The 24,311-nt window shown below is 45.2% G+C and overlaps 1 protein-coding gene across 1 annotated transcript; it reads left to right on the top strand.

Moving 5' to 3' along the window:
• Positions 1 to 23,946, top strand: Ndufa12 (NADH:ubiquinone oxidoreductase subunit A12). The gene is made up of 4 exons (XM_041671527.1): positions 1 to 155; positions 1,112 to 1,194; positions 4,187 to 4,274; positions 23,662 to 23,946. Exons 1-4 carry the CDS (start codon positions 70 to 72, stop codon positions 23,840 to 23,842), a joined length of 438 nt encoding a protein of 145 aa, XP_041527461.1. The 5' UTR covers positions 1 to 69; the 3' UTR covers positions 23,843 to 23,946.
• The last annotated feature ends 365 nt before the right edge of the window (positions 23,947 to 24,311 follow it).

Below are 24,311 nucleotides of genomic sequence, written 5' to 3'. Positions count from 1 at the left end.
GAAACGATCGCTTCCGCCCGGCGAGTTTTGCAGGGAGCACCGAGGGGCGGGCCATTGCAGCAGGTTAAAATGGAGCTGGTGGGGGTCCTGAGGCGCGGGCTGCAGCAGGTCACCGGTCACGGCGGACTGCGGGGTTTACTGAGGATTTTCTTCAGGTAGGAGGCCAGAGCTCGACTCCCAGGTCTCTGGGGACGGCTCCGGCTGCTTTCCTGGAAAGGGACCCGGGTTCCATCGCCTTGGAGGACCGACGCGACAGGCTCTGTCAAGGACGACAGGCTCAGTGTCCGGGCTGTCACCTGGGAAGGCTCCGGCTCTGGCTCCGTCCCGAGCGATGGCGCTGTGCCACAAGGGCTAGGGCCGCTGGGCTGCACCGGTCCCGAGACCAGGGGTGTAAATTTACCAGACGAGCCCTCGGTGACCTTGGGAAAGTTTCCCGCGGCGCTGGCGAACAGTAAAAAGTTAAAGGAGTCGATCCTTATCCTCCAGGTCAGTCCCTGATAGTCCTGCAAACAGCAGTAACTGCGGGGAACCATTTGGAGGCCTGTAGTGGATTGGAAAATCCAGGAGGCGTTCAGAATACGAAGATAACATTCTTTGACTCGCAGAATAGTTTGCTAACTGGTGTCTCTGGGTGCAGGGAAGGTAGATGTATGCACTGTGGCTTGAAGGTCGTGTTTTCGATATAATTTAAGCACACAGTGGTGTTGGTTAATGTTTTCCACCTGTCTACATGCTACTGGGACAACACAGAAGATGCCAGAGTTCTTAGCAGGAAAGTTGATTCTCGAACGTTGAGTGGCAAGAACCTTCTGCTGAAGGCTAGAGGTGTTTAACTAACTCTGTCCCCATAATCTCCTCATTCTTGTAGCTGATGCAGCAGTAGATGGTAGTCTTCTCTTTTTTTTTTTTTTTGAGACAGCGTTTCTCTGTGAAACAGCCCAGCTGTCCTGGAACTCACTCTGTAGACCAGGCTGGCCTCGAACTCACAGAGATTTGCCTGTCTCTGCCTCCCAAATGCTGAAATTAAAGGTGTGCGCTGCCACCACCCAGTTTCTGTTCATGTCTTGAACAGTGAACCATTCTGAGATGCCTTTTCCCCATATACTTACAGGGCAAATGACATACGGGTTGGTACTTTGGTGGGAGAAGACAAATATGGAAACAAATACTACGAGGACAACAAGCAGTTTTTTGGTGAGTGCAGTGTTTTCTCTATGAATAATTGGATCGGGGTTGGGATGTTGAGTCTGTTTTCCATATCATGCATGAGCTTATGCAAAGTACTTGGAAAGAAGTGTAAAATTCGACAGAAGATCTAAAAGATGAATCAACCAGATGGCTCGGGCTGTTTGGACACCTGCCACCAAGCCTGATGACCTGAGTTATTCCTGAAGTAGGCTCTTTAGACAACCATGTGCCACATCTTTCAGGTGAAGAAACCAAGACATCAGCTGGCTATTACAGTTCACACGGCTGCAAAGTTGGTACCCCAGAGGTTAGCATCTTATTCTATAGCCATAACCCTCTAAATGCAAACCACAGAACTTTAGACTTGGGTTAGACGTTAAGAAATAATCTGAGCTGGGCATTGTGGCTTCCATGATCCCAGCACTCTGGAGGCAGTGGTGAGAGAATTGCCAAATGTTGGAGGCTAGCCCGGACAGCCTGAGTGAGACCATATTTCAAAAACAAACCAACGCATAAATAAACAAATGAATGAAAGAAGGCAAAAACCAAAAGAAATTGCCTAAAAACTGGTTTTTATAGATGATGCAGCCAGTGTTCAAGGAAATGTCTTTGCCAAAGAGACTTAATCCTATAACAGAAATGGCCAGAGAGCCCCAAGGGGTTTTCTTTCCACTCAGTCCTGTGTTGTTAGGAATCAAACTGGCTTTTCTTCTGCTCTCACACTAAAATAGAAGTATCTTCATTTTTGCTGATCATTTAATGTGATATGTACTGTTGTAAACATTACATTTTAGTGTCTAGAGCAGAGCGAGGATTGAGCTGAGAATTTTAAATAGTTCAGTGATAGAGTCCTTTCCTGGTGTGCCCAAGGCCCTGGGTTTAGCTGCTAAGTACAGGGGTAACAAGGAAGAACAAAGTGGAAAGTGCCTTCTGCCGTAAGATTACTCTATTTCTCTTCTCCTAGTTTAATTAGTTTAATTACATTTCTTGGTTTATCTTCCTTACGTGTGGGTGTGTGAGTCCCATGGTGCACATATGAAGGTCAGAGGACAACTTGAGGGAGTTCGTTCTCTCCTTCCACAGTGTAGGACGCGGTGATTGAACTCAGGTCCTCACACTTGGCTGCAAGCCCCTTTGCCCACTGCCATCTCGCTGACCGTGTACTTTTCCTTCTCTTTTAATACTTTAACTTATGTATATTTTAAAGACTTTTTTTGTTTATTTAGGTTTTTTGTTTTGTTTTGTTTTTCAAGACAGGGTTTCTCTGTAGCTTTGGAGCCTGTCCTGTCCTAGAATTAGCTCTTGTAAACCAGGCCGGCCTCAAACTTACAGAGATCTGCCTGCCTCTGCCTCCAGAGTGCTGGGATTAATGGTGGGGGGTAGATAGATAGCTCTGTAATTAACAATACTTGCTGCTCTTGCAGAGGGCTTGGCTTCAATCCACAGTATCCACCTGGTAGCTCACAGCTGTCTATAACTAGTTCCAGGGGAATCTGATGCCCACTTCTGAACTCCATGGGTACCACACACACATGTCGTATACATATATACATGCAGACAAGGCACCCATATACATAAAATAGAAATAAATAATTCTTTAAATAAATAGTAAAAAAAAACAAATTCCTGGAAGTGATTGCTAAGTGTGTACATGGACTTTCAAGATCAAAATAATTTTTTTTTTTTTTTTTAGATTTAATGGGTATGAATGTGCTTGCCTGCATGTTTGTCTGTACCACAAGCGTGCGTGGTGTCTATGGAAGCCAGAAGAAGATATCAGATACCCTGGAACTGGAGTTACAAATGACTGTGAGCCATTGTGTGGGTGACTGGAAACTGAACCAAAGTCCTCTGTAAGAGCAGCAAGTGCTCCTAACTTCCGAACCATTTCTCCACCCCTGACTTTCAACATTTTAAAAATGGATGTCTTATTTGAAATTGCTAAGGGTCAGCCCTGTCCTAGTATAAATCTATTCCCAAGGCCTAATTTATCAAACCTTTGCCGTGGGGCCATTCCATCAGCCTTGACAGTCCCCTGCCTGCTTGGATTACAGTTCTTCTCTTTCTTTGTAATGTGTTTTGTGTGCCCGACAGTCTGGTCTTGAATTCAGCTGTTCTGCCAATGGACCTAAAGGAAACTGAGAGCGGTTTTGGGGTGTGTGTGTGTGTGTGTGTGTGTGTGTGTGTGTGTGTAGGCCAACCTTGAGTATCATTCCTCAGGCACCATTTGTCTTCACCTTTTTTTTCCTTTCATTGGCCTGGAACTCCCTAAGTAGTCTAGGCTGGCCAGTCAGTTTGCCCTCGGGGTCCACCTATCTCTGACTGAGTTGGCATTATATGTACCTACCACCGTGCCCAGCATTTGTTTATTTATTTAATTAATTTATGTGAGTTCTGGGGATCAGACTCAGGTCCTTGTACTTACAAGGTAAGCACGTCACTGACCAGTTTTCTCCCTAGCCCTGGAAACAGTTTTAGAAGCAGTAGATATTTGTTAAATAAAATAGCACAGCCATGCTGTTTTGAAGACATGACCTGTCCTCGTGCCTAACCATCATTTATGATACTCTCCTATCATACAAGTTTCACACTGCTCCAAAGCATCACATGGAAAAAAAAAAAAAGCATCACATGGTTTTTTTTTTTCTTTTTCTTTTCTTTTTTTTTTTTTTGGTTTTAAATTATTTAGAATCCTAAATTAACATGTAGTGTTGTGAATACATTTTGGCTCTGACCCCTGAAGAATTCTCTTTTCTGGGAATATCTGGGGCAGGCAGGACCATACGTGCCTCAGCTCATTTCTGTGTCGGGGAGTTGGGGAGAAACAAGGATTCTCTACCCACCCAGAAAAGGTTGTGAGCCCCCTCCCCCAGCTTAATCCCTGTTCTGTGATGAGGCATGCGGGTCCCCCGAGCACTGCCGCCGTTGGGTTAGAACACAGTGGTACCGTCTTCTTGGTTATGTGCAGATGCCTAAGAAATGATCTTCTCCCGCGCAGGCCGCCACCGATGGGTCATCTACACTACTGAAATGCACGGCAAAAACACGTTCTGGGACATGGATGGAAGCATGGTGCCTCCCGAATGGTAAGCTAAGCCGTTGTGCTAAATAGAAGGCCCTGTCGCCTAGTTACTTGTAAGCATTTGCTAGTGATGAGAGTGTGTCCCTGGAACACAGTGTTACACAAGTTACTCCTCAGCGTAAGTGGTTAAAAGCAGCGATCACTTGTTTTTCCATAACTTCTGTGACTGAGGGGCTCTAGGCCATCATAAGATGTCTGGTCTCTGCTCTGGGATGTCCGGGACCTCGGAGTTCCAGGCTCATCTGAAGGTGTGTTCACTTCGCAGCTGGCAGGTAGTTAATGCTGGCTGTCAGCATTGATGAATGCTGGGAGCCTCGCTGAGGCTGTGGTTGGAACCTCTTCATGTTCTTCCAGTGAGTGTTAGACCAGGCCTTCGAAACAGTCATTATTACGTCCGTCTTCCTTGCATTGAGACAGAAAGTGCTGCCCCAGTTCGGCAGACGGCATTGAGTGTCTTTCCTTGAAGGTGTGTTAAAATGACATTATATGTATGTAATATATAATGGTGTGGTCATCTGGGAAGACACACACACAGTGTCACCTATGCGAGCGAAGGGAACGGCACAGAGAAACCTGGCCCTGGACTTCTCCAGCAGTTTGAATTCAGCCATGTCCCTCAGCTTCTTTAGGGCGTGATTTCCTCATCTATATAACAAGAGCCCTAAAATTCCTTAAGTCTCTAAAACCTATGGTTTCATAATATGTATGCAAATTTATACAAAATATTTCAGAGCAAAGTACTAATATTTAAAATTTTGTTTTTGATTCTTGAAATAACAAACTCTGAAAATCCTTCCCAGTTGGTTTAGAAATTTTCATTTAAGAAAATTCAAACAACAAAGACACAGCTAGAAATTGCTGATCTAATGGGGCAAGCTTGGTATCCTGTCTACGTAGAAGGCTGAGGTGGAAGGACAGCGCCACCTGCACAAGAGGGCTGTGGCGATGGCTCACTGAAGCGCTCACCCAGCACCAGGCCTTGCTTTCATCTCCTGCTACTACAAAGCAAACAGCAGTAAACGTAACCCCAGAAGTTAATGCATTAGGTTGGCTGCGACATATGATTCTAGTTGAACCTGGTCACTGACATGACTTGCGGGTCTATTGAAAAGGAACTGGGGTAAGCGCACAGTACACTCTTCAATTCTAAAGACTCTTGGAAACCAGGCCTGGGATGTTACAGTGTAGGTGAAATGCAAGCGTAAGACAGAAGGAACTGGGGATTGCCATGAGCTGGAAACACAGACTCCTCCAAGAGGGTGGCAGCCTACTCAGCTCTCCCTGGGGCTGGTAGGTGAGAGACACACCAAGGCTTTCCAGATAATGAGTGTATTTGTGTTTTCATTAGGAGAGTTCTTGTTTTTCTAACATTATTTTTTTGTAGCAGTTTAAGTATGCCCAATAGAATGTTCCATGGTGATGGAAGTCTGTGTCTGCACAGTCTAGCCCAGAAGGCACATCTGGTCCCAAGCACTCTAAAATGTGGCTAATACAACTAAGACAATGAGTCATTTGTTTATTTACATATAAGTTGGGGGTGGGGTCAGGGCTTCATTCTGTAGCCTAGGCTGGTCTGGAGTTCATGGTGATCCTCCTGGCTGAGCTTCCCGAGTACTAAGATAACAGATAGGTGTCACCCTTTTATTCATATAGTCAACCTTTTATTAGAGTCAAATGGGCTACTTGATTGGGCAAGCCTTTTTCCAGAATGCTGTTTGGCAAGGAAAACAGTCTCCCAAGTCCTCTCTCACACAAGGAGGTTTTCACTTGGGCCAGTACTCGAACTCATTGGGAGCTCTGGTGCCCTTGCAGGAAGTCACTGAGTGTGAGAGGTGAAACAACAGCCGCTCAGAGGGGGCACCTTTAGGCTTAGTGTTGGTGTTTTAAGGGGACGAGGCTGTGGCTCTGTTACAGTCCGGGGAGCTGCCCGGGTCTAGAGATGCTGCCCCTAACTAAAGCAGTTCTCTGTGTTAAAGAACTCAACCCACACAGCCTCAAGGTCAAGCACACGGCTTGTGAGCTGAGGGGCCACCTTGCTTTTGTGAGACTGATTGTCTGTAGCTGGAGTTCGTGCTGCGTGGCCATGAAAGACGTGTGTGCCGTTGTGTTCAGACTTGACATCTGTCCCCTTTAGATACTAGCTTCTGTGCTTGGCGTCAGCATCTTGGGAGCCGGGAAATAGGGGGTGCTGGTTTAAATTATGTGGAATGAAGCCCATTTCAAACTAGAATTAAAAGTTTGGCGAGATCAAAGTCCTGTTGAGCCGAGCGAGCGAGTCCTTTTATATACGATCATGTATAGATCACACGGATGAGAAGGCAGAGCTGGAGAAGACAGGAGCACTCTGCCAGCTGCCTGAGGGCGACAGAGGAGAGGGAGCTGGGTTTCTCTCTGAAAGGGGTCTCCCAAGGGTAGACTTTGATGCCTCCTCTCTGTATGGGGGAGAAGTGGTGGAGGCAGGCTGAGCTCTGTTTGTTCTTAGGCTGACCTCAGTCTGCTAGCTGTGGCATGCTGTGGAGTTCTCCCTTCCTCCCAGCCGTAAGTCTGAAGGTGACCCTGATGTCATAGTTTCTGCCTGTGATCTTGGCGCTCCAGAGGCTGAGGCAGGATGGCCATGAATTCAAGACCAGACTGGAGTACAGTATAATCCTGCCTAATAAAACAAAATAAAATTGAAGGTGAGTTTATCTTTAAGTAGAGAACCAGGTAGCATTATGCATGTGTGGTATGAGTAACAGATGCAACTTAATCATCGCTGTGCACTCAGCTTTATTGAGTACACAGTGCTTCTAAACTAAAGCAGATACTACAAACGGATCATTGGATAAAACACGTGTATGTTCTTATGGCAGAAAAACTTGTGTCTTTTTCTGGGTGTATTCGAAGTAACCATGAAAGCAAAGAAGATAAAATGAAGCTGGGATTTATGTGATGGAGGTAGAGCACAATGGGGGAATCCAGGGTGTGTGTGTGTCTGTGTGTGTGTTGTTGTTGTTTTTTTGAGACAGAGTCTTGCTCTATAGCCTATGTTGGCCTCAAACTCATGATCCTGCCCCGACTTCTGGTGTTGGTAGCTGGGGTTAACAGCATAGACCACTGTGTCCTGCTTAGGAGGTTATTTTAATACAGGGGACAGGGAAATCTCTGAGGAAGTGACATATGGGCAACTTAGGAGGGGAGGGAGTTCCAGGAAGAATCTTCCCTAGAAGCCTAGCATTGGGAGCTCTGGCGTGTCACACACACTCTTGGTGTGTTGCACACAATCCTTGGTGTGTCACGTGCACTCCTCGGTGTGTTATAAGAACAGCAGCATGGCTAGTTTGACTGTAGCATGCAAGTGAGGGGGAGATGAGCTACAGGATAGCACAAATACTGTTTGGTTTGCAGGCTGGAGATAGAGCTCAGGACACGTGCCCAGGATGTGCCAGCATGTGCTCGACCCACAGCAGCACTAAACCAGGCAGTCAATAAGAGTTTGTTACAGTGGGAAAAGGGACACGCATGAGAGCTGTTGGAAGGTGACGGTTTCCTCACGTGTCCTGCATGTGGACAGGGTGTCGCAGAAATAAAGCCATGCCTTTCTTGTTGCGCTTTGCCAAGTAGCCTCCAGTCTGGATTTGTCCCAGTGGTAATTATATCTTCTGTCAGTTCATTAAGATGTCTGCTAGGTTTTCCTAAAAAAGAAATGACTCGTTTTCCTTTTGTAGTTAATTAGCATCTTGTAAGGCAATATGTTGGAGTTTCATATCCCATTCATATTTTTAATCTATTTATGCTAGTATCAATACCTATTTGAGTCAGTGGACTATAATCAATTTCTCTAATTAGTTCTTTTATTAATTAAATTGGGCCCAATTTGATTACTGGGATGCATGCCTTTTGGATGCTTTTGAAATGACCCCATCCTTCTTAGAGTGTGCCCTTGCTTTCCGGTTCCAGGGGCTTCCCTTTCACTTCATGGCTTCTGTCTCCACTTTGTGAACACTGACTTCTCTGCAGGAGATGGGTTAGGGCGTGCCATCCAGCCTGATGCCCTGTCAGGGTCGTGGCATCCAGTCCAGTCAGAAGGAAACTGAAGAGCCATGAGCTCTGCTCTTTTTGCTGTAATGGTTTTGCTAGATGACGAAAGTTGAATGGGATCTGAGGATTACAAGACAGTGTAGTGGTTGAAAAGCCATTGAACGTCATTCTGCAAAGTTGGTCGTGAGTGTAATGAAGAAGGATATTCCTGATATGTGCTGAGAGCTAGGCTTCTCCCAGGTATCTAAGCTGGGAACTCACAGGAAAGGGTCTTGATTGAAAGGGCTACACAGCAAAGGTGAACGTTAGGAGAGCAGAACTGACTTCTTGCTAAAGAAAGATTTGATGGTTCTCGATATTAGATCAGATTAGCCACGGCATTCCCTTAAGACAGAGCCTGATCCAGAGCAAGATCGTGGCTCTTCACCCCTTCTGTAAAGGCTGAGAGAGATGAGGAAGCCACGGGGAAATGTTTGAAGCTAGCGGGCGAGCCTTATGAAGTTTAAGGAAAGAAAGCATTTCTGTGACGTCACAGTCAAGTGTGTAGCAGCAGGGTCCTGTGTAGAAGCTGCAGCAAGTTATCCAGAAGATGCAGCTGAGATCACTGATGAAGGTGGCTATGCTAAATGACAGCTTCAATGCAGATGAAACAACTCCTCTGCACTAGAGTTGAATTTCATAGCTAGACTTGAGTTGAGACATCAGTGCCTGGCTCGACCGGTTACTCTCCTCTTTAAGCCCCATGCAGCAGAGGCTTCAGGTCAAAGCCAGTGATGTTTGCTTTTCCAGAAACCCGTGCTCTGAGGCAGTGAGCAAACCCTGTGGTCTGTGAATGGGATGGCAAAGCCTAGACAGCAGCATTTCTGCTCACAGCCCGATTGACTGATGTCTCTGTGGAGAACTGCTGCTCAGCATCGCTCTCACTGACAACACTTCCTGAGGGCTCCAAGGGAGATGGATAAGGAAATGAATGCTTACAGTTCTGCTAACACACACCCCTTCTGCAACCCCTGCATCAAAGAGTAATTCTGACTTTCAAAACATTATTTACAAAATACATGCAGTGATTATCGCTACTACAGACACGATTCCTCTGATGGATGTGAGTAGTTCATTGAAAGCCTAGAAGGTAGTCACCATTCTGGAGAATATTAAGAACATACTCATGGAGGATGTAAAAATAGCAGTATACGAAAGAGCTGGCTCCAGCCCTCATGAATGGCTCTGAGGAGTTCAGGCTTTAGAGGGTGCGAAAACAAAAGATACAAGAGAACAAGCAAGGGAACTAGAATTAGAAGTAGAGCCGAGATGCCAAGATGTTACTGGAATAGAGATGCTTACGGGCCGGGAAGGAAAGAGACCTTTTGAGATAGTGTTTCCCGGTAAAGGTGCTATGAACATTGTCGAGATAATAGCAAAGGATTTAGGGTATTACATGAACATAGTTGGTAAAACAGTAGCGTGGTTACAGAGGGATAAGTGCAAGAGAATCTTCTGTGGGTAAAATGGCATCAAAGGGCATCAGATACGCATGCGAATTCCTTACGGAAGACTCAACTGATGCGGCCAACTTTGGTGTTGTGTTTAAGTGTTCTTTTGTTTGTTTTTGTTTTTTTGAGACAGGGTTTCTCTCTGTAGCTTGGGAGCCTGCCCTGGAACTCATTTTGTAGACCAGGCTGGCCTCGAACTCACAGAGATCCACCTACCTCTGCCTCCCAAATGCTGGGATTAAAGGCGTGCGCCACCACCACCCAGCTTTAAGTGTTCTTTTAAGAGGATGCAGGGGGCTGGAGAGATGGCTCAGAGGTTAAGAGCATTGCCTGCTCTTCCAAAGGTCCTGAGTTCAATTCCCAGCAACCACATGGTGGCTCACAGCCATCTGTAATGGGGTCTGGTGCCCTCTTCTGGCCTGCAGGCATACAACAGACAGAATATTGAATACATAATAAATAAATAAATAAATAAATCTTTTTAAAAAAGATGCAGGGAGCTTAGAGGGATGACTTGGTGGATCGGTGGATAAAGTGCTTCTTGCACAAGCGTGAGGACCTGAGTTTGGATCCCCAGCTCACACGTAGCCCACTCACATGTAGCCAGGAGGCAAAGGTGAGAAGACCCCAGACACTTGCTGACCAGTCTGTCCAGCCAGCAAGCCCCAGGTTCAGGAAAGCCTCTCTCAAAGTAGTGAGTAAAGGAAGACACATTGTGTCAACTTGCAGTCTCCACATATACTGCCCTATAGAGCATGCACTAACATACATGTTAATGTCCCTGACACACAGACACACAAAGAAAGGGAAGAGAAAGTGCCAGGCTAGGGGTGTAGCTCGGTGACAGAGGGCCTACAGGAGAGACAAGACTTCAAGATGAAAATGATTCGGGATGATGGCTAGCAACTTCCAGCAATTAAGTATTACAAATTAGGGTCTGTGTAGTTTGGGGACATACTGCTGCATACTTACTAGATGCCGGCATCATGTAATTTTTCTATGTACAATCAACCAGAAGGCTTCTTGTGATACTGTCCCTTCATGTGCTGCTGAACACACGCTGTCCACGACATCCCCCTAGTGGTTTTATAGCCCCGCCAACCGCGCGTTCTGTTCCCATCTCCCCCAGTCTATATCGCTTGTTGTGCTTACTCGATAATTCTTTAGCTGTACCTAAGTCAGTGCTTCCATCCTGGTCCCCTCATTAGACTGCCACCTCCCACTGTGAACTTCCTCCTGACCCCACTTTGCCTCCAGCACCCACACATGGCTGCTCCTAAGGGCACCCCTCTTAGACACTCACCTTGCTGGGTTAACACACAAAATAGTGAGTTTCATTATGACATTTTCATACATATCTATAATAACTGGGCATAGTTTCCTCCCGCCCCAGCTTGGCCCCACTTCATGGCGTTTGTATTCTTGTTGCTATGTAGTTTCAAGAAAGAGGTTCAGGCATTAGGCTAATCCCTCAGGAAGCTGCGGTACAGCTAGTTGTCTGGTAGGAGGTGGTAGCTCCTAGACTAGCGTGCAGGTGACACAAGCTGCAGTTTAGGGTGGGAGTCACTGGGGCACCAGTTACCAGACAGCCTGGCATGACAAACATTGGCCCGCACTCTCTTTGTTAGCAATTGGGTGTTTCCTCTGAGCGCCTCTGCTCCGGGCCTTCACAGAGCTACAGTGGAGACGCCGTCCAGAGCTGTGGTCACATCTTTACTCTGAAGGCCACACTGCTGCACGCACAGGGGTCCTTTTGCACAGAGATACTTCAAACTTGACAGCTGGCTTCCCTGGAGCCAAAAACTGGAGAGAAAGCTAAAGAGTCCTCTCCAGGTGGAAGCCAGGCTTTCCAAACCTAATCCTAGAAGTGACATTCTGCTTGTTAGGAGTGAGCCAGTTAGTCCCCACTCTAAAAATGGGTGTTGCACAGGGGGTGAGTCCAGAAAAGGAGATTGTTGGTGGCCCTCTCGAGAGGCCGGGATCACAGCTACAGGAAGCGAAAGTAAGATCTATGTACAACTTTGAAATGAATAGGAAAAAGAAATGCTCATTGAGGAGCCGGGCCTGGTGACAGATAACTTGAAGTTCTGGCTCTCCATAGATGGGGAGAGAAGCAGAGAAAGTTTGGGGCCAGCCTGTACTACGTAACAAGACTTTGTCTTAAATACCAGTAATAGTACAAAGCCTGTTCAGATCGTTTGCTCATCTTTAAGTTCAGATTACTTGTCCTTGTTGTTGTGTCTTTTGTTTCCGTGTCTTTGATCTGGGCACTGGTGGTAGAGTTACCAAAGTAGGGAAAGCGGAATGGGATGGGGAAGCAGGCTTGGGAGTCAGAAGTTTTCTTTGTAGGCGCAGCTGGGGCAGAAGAGTAGTCAGTTGAAACCACTCATTGGAAGTCAGGATAGAAACTGGTGCTGGAGACGGGGGTTTGCTGTGATTTTAGCCAATGTACTGTGTAATTTAAAAGAATATGGCCTTCAGTGGCATGCCTCGCTTGCTGCTCTGGAGACCAGGGAAGAACAGACCGACTGTCTTGCTAGAAATTGAGCTCGGATTGGTAAATTGCTTACGGCTTGCAAGGAGTCACACAGCCTGTTCATTAGGCGTGTTTGGACGTGCCTCAGGGCTGGTGTGCATGGGACTGGCAAGCTCCCGGAGGAACAGGAATTCTGACGCTGTGCCTCTGTCTGCGGAGAGGTTGACTGGTGGGGAGCTTGAAGCTTTTAATCACAGGCCAGCTCCTACACCTGCCGATGCGCCTCTCCTCTCAGGAGACCATGTGCTGTGTCATCTAGAGGGTGAGAGCACACAGCTCCTGGACGGCTGGCTGAGCTGTCTCCTGCTTCAGTGACCGTGAGCTCTCAGGGAGAGGAACATCAAATGTTGCCCAGCTGGCAGGCCGCGATGCGTCTTCTGCTGAGTCCTCAGGTGCCAGGGAGGCCTTTGATAGTCTTGCAGCTTGTTCAGCAGCTGCATAGTCTCACCTGGGGACAGATCTTCTTCCAAGGCCTTGGTGAATTTTGTTCGAATCAGAAATCCTTAGTCATCCTGTCAGCTTCGCTTATTCTTCCCCAGTCTTGCGGGGAAGCGAGTTCACTCTATGGCTCTCGCCTTGGCCTGCTTCTGTCAGTCTGCCAGTAGCCGGTACAGCCACCGGGTCCCTCTGTGGATAAGCAGAGGGTGTGTGTGTGTGGTATAGATGTTGGAAGAGCACTGGGGCTGGTGGGTCTTGAAGGAAGAACACAGTACTGTCTGTAATAGAGCATAGCGCTCTATTTACATGCAACAAATATTAATTGAGGGCCTCGCTACATGTCAAGGACTGGGATGCGTTTATTGAGAAGTGCAATATATATGCCCTCCGGGAGCTCATAGCCACTTAGTGAATACAGTCAGGCAGAATAATAATGTTCTACAACTCAGGGTTTTCATTTTCCTGTCAACCTTTTTTTCCCTGATGGGATCAGCAGTAAGATTTTAATTTCTCCAGGAATTTCTATTAGTTCCATTGCTCGTATGGAATAACCTCCAAGTATTTAGTTAAGTAAATAATACATATTTATATAACTTTTATTGTCCCCAGTTTTATCTTTAAATTAACTATCCCTGTCTAGATGGTAATTCACAAAAGTTCATTTTCATTGGGTATGGTAGTTAGCCTGTGCATGGACTCACAGATATAAAAAAACAAGTAAATAATGAGTAAATCAGACATAAAACTTGACAGAGTTAAAATGTTACTGAGTTGGAGAATTAGAATGTTTGGATGATTTCATGCATATAGAATAAAATTATTCTCACATCAGTAGAGTAGATGTACTGTTGTGACTTGATGTATAGGAGCCCTGAATTTACTACAAATTGTGGTTTAATGGCTTGCTTAGACTTTTCTCTGCAGCATGTATGCTGTGTGCCCACTTGGTGGCACCGTCTGTTCATTTTTAGCTCACGTCGTTTCCCTCACTTATGTCTCCTTGTATACTGTCATCTCCCTCCCTCCCTCCTTCCCCCTCCCTTCTCTTGGACTGTATTCTAGATTTTTTTTTTTAATAATAAGGTTATGGAAGGGGATTATGTGGAGTAGGTGAGGTAGACAGAGGAGAGTCAGGCATGATTCTTTAGGTTAGGCTTGACTGGTCAGTACCATAGTGGTGAGTGAAATAGAAAGGATGAAGTTGGTCGTGCTGGTCTATGCCTGTCCTTTCAGAATTAGGGCGGTGGGGGAAGAAGAATCAGGAGGCGAAGGCCAGCCTGAGCTGCATGATACCTTGTCCCAGGGAGAGAGAGGATTATAGAAGAAAGGTAGTCAGGCAGGTGGGCCGGCAGCCCGGAAGGAGATGTAGGTGGTGATGGGCGGGGCTCAGTGTAGAGCATGAGGCCCTGAGTTCAATCTGGAGCTCTGCAAAAACACAAAACAAAGCAAAGCCTGGTTATTAAAGGTTGCAGCTGTTAGGGAAACCTTGGAAATCCGGGGGATGGGGTGCAGCCAGAAATAAGCGCTGAATTCCTTGGGTTTTGAGCATGCGTCATCCTTGCCATTTCACGCACCTGATACAGGTCAGCTGCTGGAGCAAAGGAAGGTGTCTGTTGGGGACTGTGGACGCCCAGACCCTGAATTTCCTGTGACCCCCCTGCCTGCCGGAGTAAACAACTTGTTTTCCTATGCTTGCAGCTGCTCTGAGCATGAGACCCTCAGGAGTTCCTGATGGCAGGGGAGTGGTTTCTGGTGGGCTTGCTTGCAGCTGAGAGTTAGGGCGTGGCCATTAGTCAAAGAGACACTATATAAGCTGCCATGGAACACAATAAAGGGACATTCTTGGAGTATTCTTGGCATTACCCGTGTCTCTGTGTGTTTCAATCTCAAGGCCCTTGCCCGACTTGCAAACCGTAGCGCTTGGGACAGGCGTTGAGCTACAGGTGTTCTTTTTGAGATGTGGGGTCTTGCCGTGTTGCCTAGCCTAGTTCTGACCTCCTGGGCTCAGGTGGTCTTCCTGCCTTAGCCTCCTGGGTAGCTGCTGCCTCTGTCCCATAAGAACCACAGCAGGGAGAAGAGATGACAGTCTTGGTCACATCCTCTTTAGAAGAAAGTTGTGGCTATAAATAATAAGCACTTAATAGTTCTGACATATGCACAAGTTTGTGCCTCCTTCCCCCACGCAGACGGTTCCTGCATCTCAGCAAACATTCTGCCCGTCAGCTGAGTGCTCCAGGAACTGGGGGCTTTTGTACAATGGCAATTCGTATTTAAAATTAACATCCCATTTATTGCAGCTGTAAATCTCAAACTGTAGTTCTTAAGCCTCAAGGCTTAGCTCATAAACAGAATAACAAGATTAGTAAATTGAATACTTTTTGCATAAAAATAAAGAATAATCATTTTCTCTTGTTCTTTGACGAATGTTTGATAAACTCTAATGGAAAGGATTTAATCCTCCTCAACAGTTCTATCTATTTACAAATTTAGTTCATTACATTATTTTAAGCATTTTAGTTAGGTTACATCTATAAATTTAATATATTTGATTTTTCCCAATTCGTCAAATGCTCAGTGAATAGGGAGACTAACAGCCCTATCAAGCAACTGTTCTGATCACATAAGCAATTCTTTTTACTCAAGCCAGAAACTTAAGGGTCATCTCGACTCCTCTTTCTCGAACATCTGCCAATTTATTTTTCTTGCTTTCTCCTTTTAAATTATTATTAATGTGTCGTTGTTAGCATGAACTGTTCTGCTATTTCCATGCCTGCACCATTGCTATCATGGCCACCCGCCCTTTTGCATCTCCCCTCCACTTTTTAAAATTGTATTTTTTAGTGTTGGGGTGGCTGATGTGTTGGAGCGTGGTAAATGCATATTGCAGTGTGTATGTGGGAGTCAGATGTGTTAGTTAGGGTTTCTGTTTCTCTGAAGAAACTATGACCATGGCAACTCTTATTAGGGGAAACATTTAATGGGCTGTCTTACATTGTCAGAGGTTGGGTCCATCATTATCATGGTGGGATATGGCGCATGCAGGCAGACATGGTGCTGGAGAAGGAACTGAGAGTCCTCCATTTGATCCACAGGTAATAGGAAGGGAACTGAGTATCCCACGAATCTGATCAAAGGAGACATACTTCCTCCAATAAGGCCACGCCTATTCCAACAAAGCCACGCCTCCCAGTAGTGCTACTCCCTACAAGCTCAGGGGTGTCAATTGCATTCAAACGACCACCCCAGAGAACAATTTTGTGAAGTTGGTGCTCTCTTCCCGTGTTGGTGTAGAGTCCAGGATCTCACTCAGGCCTCCAGGCTTTCTGGCAGGCACCTTTCCCAGCTAAGCTGCCTGCTTTTCTCCCTGCGTGGACTAAACATCTGATTGCTGCCCAGTGATGTCACTCGAGCCCAGGCCACAGTTGCCTCCTGCTTGGCTTCTGCAGCTACAGCCCAAATGATTTGATTACATTCGTGCAGCCCACTGCCAGTGTTGCCGTGGGAGAGATTAGTGATTGGGCTTTATCTGGTTTTTGTTTACCATGCTGAGCGTTGAATTTAGGGCCTATGTATGCTAGGCTGGTACTGTACCACTGAGCTACACGCCTAGCCCACAATGAAGTCTGAGGGCTAGTCGTCTTCGCTCTTGTTACACGTGTGTGTGTGTGTGTGTGTGTGTGTGTGTGTGTGTTATATTTGGGGGTTTGCTCGTTATCTTAATTGACTGAATTTGCAGACTCAAACCAGGGGATATGCATGTGAGACCAGCACTCCATCACTGGGCTCTACCCCAACCCCTCTTTCTTTTTCTGAAATGTAGGGCATATTGTGTTCTCATAGGATACAGTTCCCATCCGCTTACTTGGTCCACAAGGCTTGTATGATCCCAGTGCTTTCCAGCTCTGAACACTGCCTTATACTTATGTTCGGTCTCTTTGACTCTGGTTTTTTCTTAAACTGTGAGGGCACTCTTGCTCCAGGCTCTTCATGGAGGCTGTTTCTCTAGGCCTCGCGTGTCCTGTGCAGAAGAGGCGCTCCCCCCTCACTGTCATTCTTTCCCTGTTGGCATGTACCTCTGCCTGGCATTTTTTTTAATTTCCCTTTTATTGAGAATAGATTCCCCCCCCCATACAATGTATCCTGATTATAGTGTCCCTCCCTCTACTCCCAGTTCCTCCCTACTTCCCCTCCCATACTGACCCACCCCTTTTTGTCTCTCATTAGAAAACAAACCGGCTTAGAAAGGATATTAATAAAATGTAAGAAGATAAAACAAAAACTAACACATCAGAATAGGACAAAACAAACCAACAGAAGGAAAAGAACAAGAAACGGACAGACGCAGAGACCCACTTGTTTGCACACTCAGGAGTCCCCTAAAAACACTAACCTGGAAGCTATAATATATATGCAAAGAACCGTATTTATATTTCTGGGTCTGGGTTACCTAACTCAGGGTGTGGTGGGGTTTTTTTTTTGTTTTTTGGTTTTTTTTTTGATTTTTTGAGACAGGGTTTCTCCGTAGCTTTTTGGTTCCTGTCCTGGAACTAGCTCTTGTAGATCAGGCTGGCCTCGAACTCACAGAGATCCACCTGCCTCTGCCTCCCGAGTGCTGGGATTAAAGGCGTGCACCACCACCGCCCGGCTGTTTTTTTTTTTTTTCTAATTTGAAAAAAAGTAAAATCATGAAATTGTCAGGTAAATGCTTAGCGTTTATTGTGTATTTTCTCCTTCTTGTCTATTTCCCCGATTCCCATACTAAAACCCTCCGAGCACATAACAGCTTGTAGATGAGTGCTTGTCGGATGAAGATAGATATATTTTCTGGGAAGCAATCATTATTTTTAGAGAAAATGATCAATTTAAGTCCTTAATGCAAAAATGACACTCCTTTAGGATTTGAAAACAGATTTGGTTTTGTTTTGTGTGTATAACTGACGTGCCTGCAGGTGTGTCAGTGTGCTTCTGTCCCATAGGCCAGAAAGTTCCTTATCCTTCCCCACTGGAGTTACAGCTAGGAGCCTCCATGTGGGCATTGGGAAGAGGACCCGGGTCCCCTGCAAGAGCAGGAAATGCTCGTGCCTACCCAGCTATCTCTCCAGTGTTCCCCTGCCCCTTCCTTTTTAGAGACAGGATCTTACTGTGTAGCTCTGGCTGGCCTGGAACTACCAGGTTGGCCAGGAATTCATAGAGATCTACCTGCCTCTGCCCTTCCTGTGCTGGGATTAAAGGCATGCAACACTGCACCTTGCTTAAAATAGGTCCCTCTTAATGTTTGTTTTCTGACCATAAAACAAGAATACAAATATGTTCTAAGAAACCACAAACTGAATGATTAGATTTTTCTCCTACCATTTTTAAAAATACAAGGTCTGGCTATGTAGCCCAGGCTGGCCACAAACTCCCCATCCTCCCACTTTGGTCCCCTGAATGCTGGATTGGCAGGTGTGTACAACCACATCCAGTTCTGTCTGATTTTTGTTTTGAGACAAGGTTTCATGTAGCCCAGTCTGAAGCTTGCTCTGCCATCCAAGGCTGGCATTGGACTGGTAGCCTGTTTGCCTGTGTGTTACCATGCTGGGGTTGCAGGCATCCACAAAGGAGTCTTATATTTTATATAAAAAAAAGTTAATGGAATTTCTACACCTGGGCTGTGGGAATAAGCTGGGGTTTTCCTTTTAAAACAAAGAACTCTTCTTGTTGACTATGTCCAGAATTTTTTTAAATCTTTATTGTATTCATAGGTTATCATGACCATGGTACATTCTACGTATATCACAAGAAGGAAATTAGATAGATATTTTCAACATTTCTGTGTGACTGTTAGTGAAAGATTGCTTTGTAGAAATGACCTTAGAAAAACATTCATTAAGGTAGACTGAGAGAAATCTCTGTCTACCACTAAATCACTGTGTACTTCAGAGGAAGTGATTTTGCTTTCAATGGCACCTTAAGTGAAGTAAGACTGGAAGTCAATAGGATCTATAATCTCAAAATAATGACAGAAGACGTGGGTAGGATTTATAAACCATTTCCTGAATTGGTTTGATATAGGATATTTCACTTTAACACAGTTGATTTCTTCTAAGTAATATGTGTTTGTTACAGAAAACAGCGAAGGAAACAAGCAGGCTGTTACACCGCCAGATGGAAACAATGACCATTAGCATTTTGATGCATATTATTTTGATCTCCTTTTCTGTGTACATATACACTTTGGGTTCCATTCTTTAACATGCTTAAATTTTTAATTCAATTTATTTTGTGTGTATATGTGCTTTTATGAGTTTATACGCACCAGATGTTTGCAGGTGCCTGCTGAGGCCAAAGAGGGCATTAGATCCCTTCAAATGGAGTTAAAGTTGCTGAGAACCAAACCTGGGTCCTCTTCAATAGTAGTAAGTGCTCTTAACCACTGAACCATAAGTCCAAGTCCAAAATTTTGTTCTTGTGGTGTGTGTCTGTATGTGTGTATCTACTGTCTGTCTGCCATGTATGTGGGTGCCTACAGAAGCCAAAAGAGGGAGGGTGTCAGATACTCTGTGCTGGGTTACAGGTAGCTGAGCTCCCTGCAGTGGTTACTAGGAACTGGATTCAGGTCTTCAGCCATAACAGTCAGTATCCTGAACCACTGAGCTGTCTGTCCAGCCCCTGTTTTAATGATTAATGTCCTTGTTCTGCCACTTGGACAAAGCATTTAAAGTCTTGTGCACTGTATCCCCTTGGTTAGTAAATTGGAGCTATAACCTCCACTCCCCTTGTTACAGGATAAATGCAGTGTTGAGAACAACGCCCATGATTTACAAATGCTATCTAAGTATTGTTTAAAAAGTTGACCAAACAGCTGGGTGGTAGTGGTGCACGCCTTTAATCCCAGCACTCAGGAGGCAGAGGCAGGCGGATCTCTGTGAGTTCAAGGCCAGCCTGGTCTACAAGAGCTAGTTCCAGGACAGGAACCAAAAGCTACGGAGAAACCCTTTCTCGAAAATCACAAAAAAAAAAAACAAAAAAAAAAACCAACCAACCAAACAAACAAACAAATGCTTAAAATGTAGCAAATGTTTTGTCAGGTGATAGAGTAGTCTACACTGTAATTCATAGTGAGAGGTTAGTCCAGTGGCTGTGCCATGCATAATTTAAGCATTCCCTTTTATTCTTGGCTTCGTTCTTCGCATTTGCTCACTATTATGGATAGAGCTGTGATCAGCATCCTCCATGCGCATAAGTGTTTGGCCCAGGTGTCTACGAGAAAGAGTATTAAATGTAACATATATGGCCTGTACAGTTTGGAAGTGTGTAATGACACATGTTGTATTCTAGTGAACATTTCAAATAAAGTGTACATTTTCTGAGACATTTTAGATGTTTAGTTTTCCTACGGTTCTTGTTTTAGAAGATCAGTTACCTCTTGCTGTTTCTAAGCACTGTGACTCTGGAATTTTATGATCTGTAATGGGAAATCTAACTTAGTTTTCTTTTTAAAACAAATCCTTCCTAGCAGAGTGCTGAGAAATCTTTGTTCTCCCGATGATGCAACAGTCCAGCTTCCTCTGGTTAGCTTGAGCCTGTGGGCACTCGACGTTCTCGTGTCTGCTGTGCACGTTCTTTTGTTTGTGACCTAACACTTGATATCTGCTTCCAGCATCCACAGTTGTCTTGGATGGACTTCCAGCTGATTCTAGAATGCTGTCATTGAATTCCGAAGGAGAACCTGTTGGAGATTTGATTCACATTTTATTTAATTAATAGTCCCTATGGTAACAAGCTTTGAGTGGCCATCTTATAAAGCATATTTGATTTTTTTCAATTTACATCAACTTGGGTTGGGTAGGTGGGGTGGGAAGGGTTGCAATAATTATGATTTCACATCTCTGTTTCCAGTCATGTTGATTCACTTCAGTATATTTGAGTATTGATTTTCCCTAGTGTTATACTTTGTCATTATAAATTCTCTTTTTGTCTTTGCAACTTTCCTCCTTTTTGCCACTGTTTTTATTTGTGGTCTCAGGGCTCTGGCAAGCTTTTCTATTTTGTCTCTAGGCAACATCAGTCACCAGTGTTGTAGACACTGCTCTTAGAATGTTGGCATCTTTAAGTCATTCGAATAAGTCCGGCCCTTTGCAAATAAAATACTTTGGTGTGGAAATCTAAAGGTACCATTTCTTTCCTTTGATTTAATAAACATTTTCTTATTTCTTTGTAGCTTATTGTAATGATTATAGTTTGTATATATGTGATTGGGTTTCAGTGTGTACATGTGCACGCATGTGTGTCAGAGAGAGAGAGAGAGAGAGAGAGAGAGAGGCTTACTGTGTAACTTAGGCTGGCCTCAAACTCAAAGAGACCCGCCTGCCTCTGCCTCTCTAGCGCTACCAGGCCTGGCTGATGATGGATTGTTGTTTACTTGTTCCTGATACTTGCATGTATCTTTGCAAGGATTTAAAATTTTATAAATTACTATAAAAATGATCTTTTCCTTGCATTTTCTTTCTTCTATAAATTCTTCAATTTATCACTTAAGTAATCAAACAGGCATTTGCAGGCTTTAGACTACGGTTTCTTAAATATCATTTTAACCTTCAGCGGTCTTGAAAGTAATTAACTGAAAAAAGTTTTCTTATTACTTAAGCTGACTCAGTGAAGTGAAAGGCCACTCTTTCTACTGTGCCTTAAACTCACATAAAGCCTTTGGGACGGGACAGTCTTGCTTTAACAGCTAATCCCTCTTCTTAGTAATTGACAGAGCCTGCCCCACAACCAGCAGCCACAAGGGTCTCCATATTTTGTTACTGGTCCTGGCTTGTTGGTCCCATTCACTCAAATAATCCTGTTTTCTTTGGAGGTTGTAAGGTAGACACCAATCTGTCTTATACAGACTTTTTAATTCTTCATTGCTCACTGATCATGATACAATTGTTAGATTCAAATAGGAATTGTAATATATACATTACAATATAATATATACATGTGTATGCGTTTTTACTGGTTTTAGCCAGCTGCTCATCTGAGCCCATCAGTTACTGCTGGCAGCCAGTCCTCGCTAGCAGTGTGCTCAGCTTCATGTTGGCGTAAAACCTTTTCTTCATCTTTTTGGCTAAGTCGTCACTTCCCCCCTTGGAGCTACAGCCTAGCTCTGCGACTCCTTCTCCTGCAGAAGTGGTTTCTCTAGCTTCCATGCTCCGGGGTCTGGAGTGATCCGATGTGATGTCTTCTCTCTCTGCTCCCTTTCCCCGCATACATCTTTCCCCGCATACATTTTCTGCTTTTGCTGCCTTTTTGTCTCTTGAACTTGGGAGTCCTTTTCTTCTTACTGAGCTCTTCCCTTTCTACTCCGTGTTGAGCCAGGTCTTAAAGTCTCCCATCAAATAGCCTTTGGAACGTGCATTTATTTATATCGTGTGTGTGTGCTTGTGTGGTCAGTATGCTTGCCATGGATGTTCAGGGTCAGCAGAGCCCTCTTCTTCCCCACGTGGGTTCTGAACTCAGGTTCCTTGGCGGGAAGCACCTTTACCTGCTGAGCTATTTCTCTGTCCCTCTTGAAATTTAGTTAGATGTTCTTTGAAACCCAAACATCTAGGAATTTCAGGCTATGGTTTTATGTATCTGTTTGTATGCTAGTTTAGAGACAGGCTCTTGCTAATGTAGTCCAGACTCGTCTTGAATTTCCTCTCCCTACCTCTACCTCAACACTGATTACGAGCCACCTTGCCCACATTAAATCCTGACCTCTTGAGGAACTGGGAAGTTCTGTTTCATTTTGTTTTACGGTGTTGTTCTAACTCAGGCCTCATCGTGCCTGATCATCTCTCTACGACTGTGATGAACCCGCAGCTCTGGAAGCTGTATTCCTATTCCATTAACCTGAGTGCCTTTTCAGAACCCCTCTGATCTTACGGTACAATCTGAGTCCCGGTACCTTCAGTAATGACAGCCTGTGTCTCTTAAGTACTACTTCAGAAAATAAAGACAAATGTAAAACAGTAAGGTGGCCCTACTTGGCTTATTTTTTTTTTTAAGGTAACAACTACTTCTTGCTGTTGAGAATTGACTAACTTTCTTGTGTGGCTGGCCAGTTCATTCTAAAGGAAGAATGTAGTATATTTTGAGCAACGTTGTGACACTTACATAGTTTGTATTGCTATAACCATGTTTTCATAGAAATCTCCTTTGAATCTTAAGCATGTAGTTTGCTTATAGGAGACAGGGTCTCACGTTGCACAGGCTGGCCAGGAACTCCTGGGCTCAAGCAGTGCTCACACTTCAGCCTGTGGGGCCGCCAGGTCTGCATCACCTTGCCCAGCTTGTTTTTATCATTCTACCCCTGCCCCAACACACACACACGCACACACACGCACACGCACACACGCATGAACACGCACACGCACGCACACACACGCGTGCGGATAGAGAACTAGAACTAGGCACTAAGTCCCCAGTCCCAAGAATTAGTATTTTTAACACAAGTTGTTGATTCTGTTGTGTTCAGGCTCCAGCTTGAATTGAAGACACGTGCAGAAACTATGCAGAAACCGTTTTCTCCAGCAGAGCCCTCGTGAATTTCAACCTGAGGCTTTGTGAGCCAGAGTAACCTGAGCATATTAAATACCCAGAATGAGCCCGTAAACTCCCATTCCTCCACTGTCTAAGATCGACTCTAGAGTAACATTGTCACCTCCACAGTCAGGACCCTCGTTATAAGCAATACTGCGTCGTGATCCGACAGCATCATTTTCTTGATTTGTAATATGTAAAATAACGGTGGAACCGGAAAAGGATGGCGCCTTAAATTTGATGAGACTTAGTGACAACGGTGGCCAGCACGCACGGCTGCGTGCCTGCCGGGTGGGGTTTCTGGGTGCTGTGCTGCTGCTTGATGTAGACCATAACCGGGGTCTTTCCTCTTCCAGGCACCGTTGGCTCCACTGCATGACTGACGACCCTCCAACGAAGAAACCGCCGACGGCCCGTAAATTCATCTGGGCAAACCACAAGTTCAACGTGACTGGCACTCCAGAGCAATATGTTCCTTACTCCACCACGAGAAAGAAGATCCAAGAATGGGTCCCACCTTCAACACCGTACAAGTGACTGCAGTGAAGACGAGTTCCAGCGCGTACGGGATGGTACAGGATTGCTCTTGGATTCACACTTGTTCAGCTGACCATGAACTTGATTAAAGCTGCCTGACCAAGTAATGTCTTGGGTGTCTTTGCCATTTGTCATCCATCACCTACAAAACATGCTCACACATGACGGAGAGTAATTGGTATAGATGTCCCTGCGGGGGCTCTCTGGGGTAGAGCTCCCAGTTCTGGGAAGTAGCCCCTAGTAGTGATCTTGTGTGTGGCCTCCCTGACTGCCACAGCTGGTGGGTAAGGGCAGGCCTAGTTCCAGCCTGAGCCGGATAGACAGTGGGGACGTTGGGTGGCAGCAGGGCTCCGTGCTTCTGGCGTGTCTCTCGCTGGAGAAGGTTATTTGAGAGGTCCTATTTCCTGGGGTCTGGTCCTTTAAGATTTTGATTTAGTCTGTGTATTCTCCACATTTCAGTCTGATCCTT

Source organism: Microtus oregoni, unplaced genomic scaffold (assembly GCF_018167655.1).
Source record: "Microtus oregoni isolate MIOR12 unplaced genomic scaffold, Mior012 000001F_ref0000356, whole genome shotgun sequence".
Taxonomy (NCBI): Eukaryota; Metazoa; Chordata; class Mammalia; order Rodentia; family Cricetidae; genus Microtus; species Microtus oregoni.
This window is presented reverse-complemented; position numbering and strand designations above follow the sequence as displayed.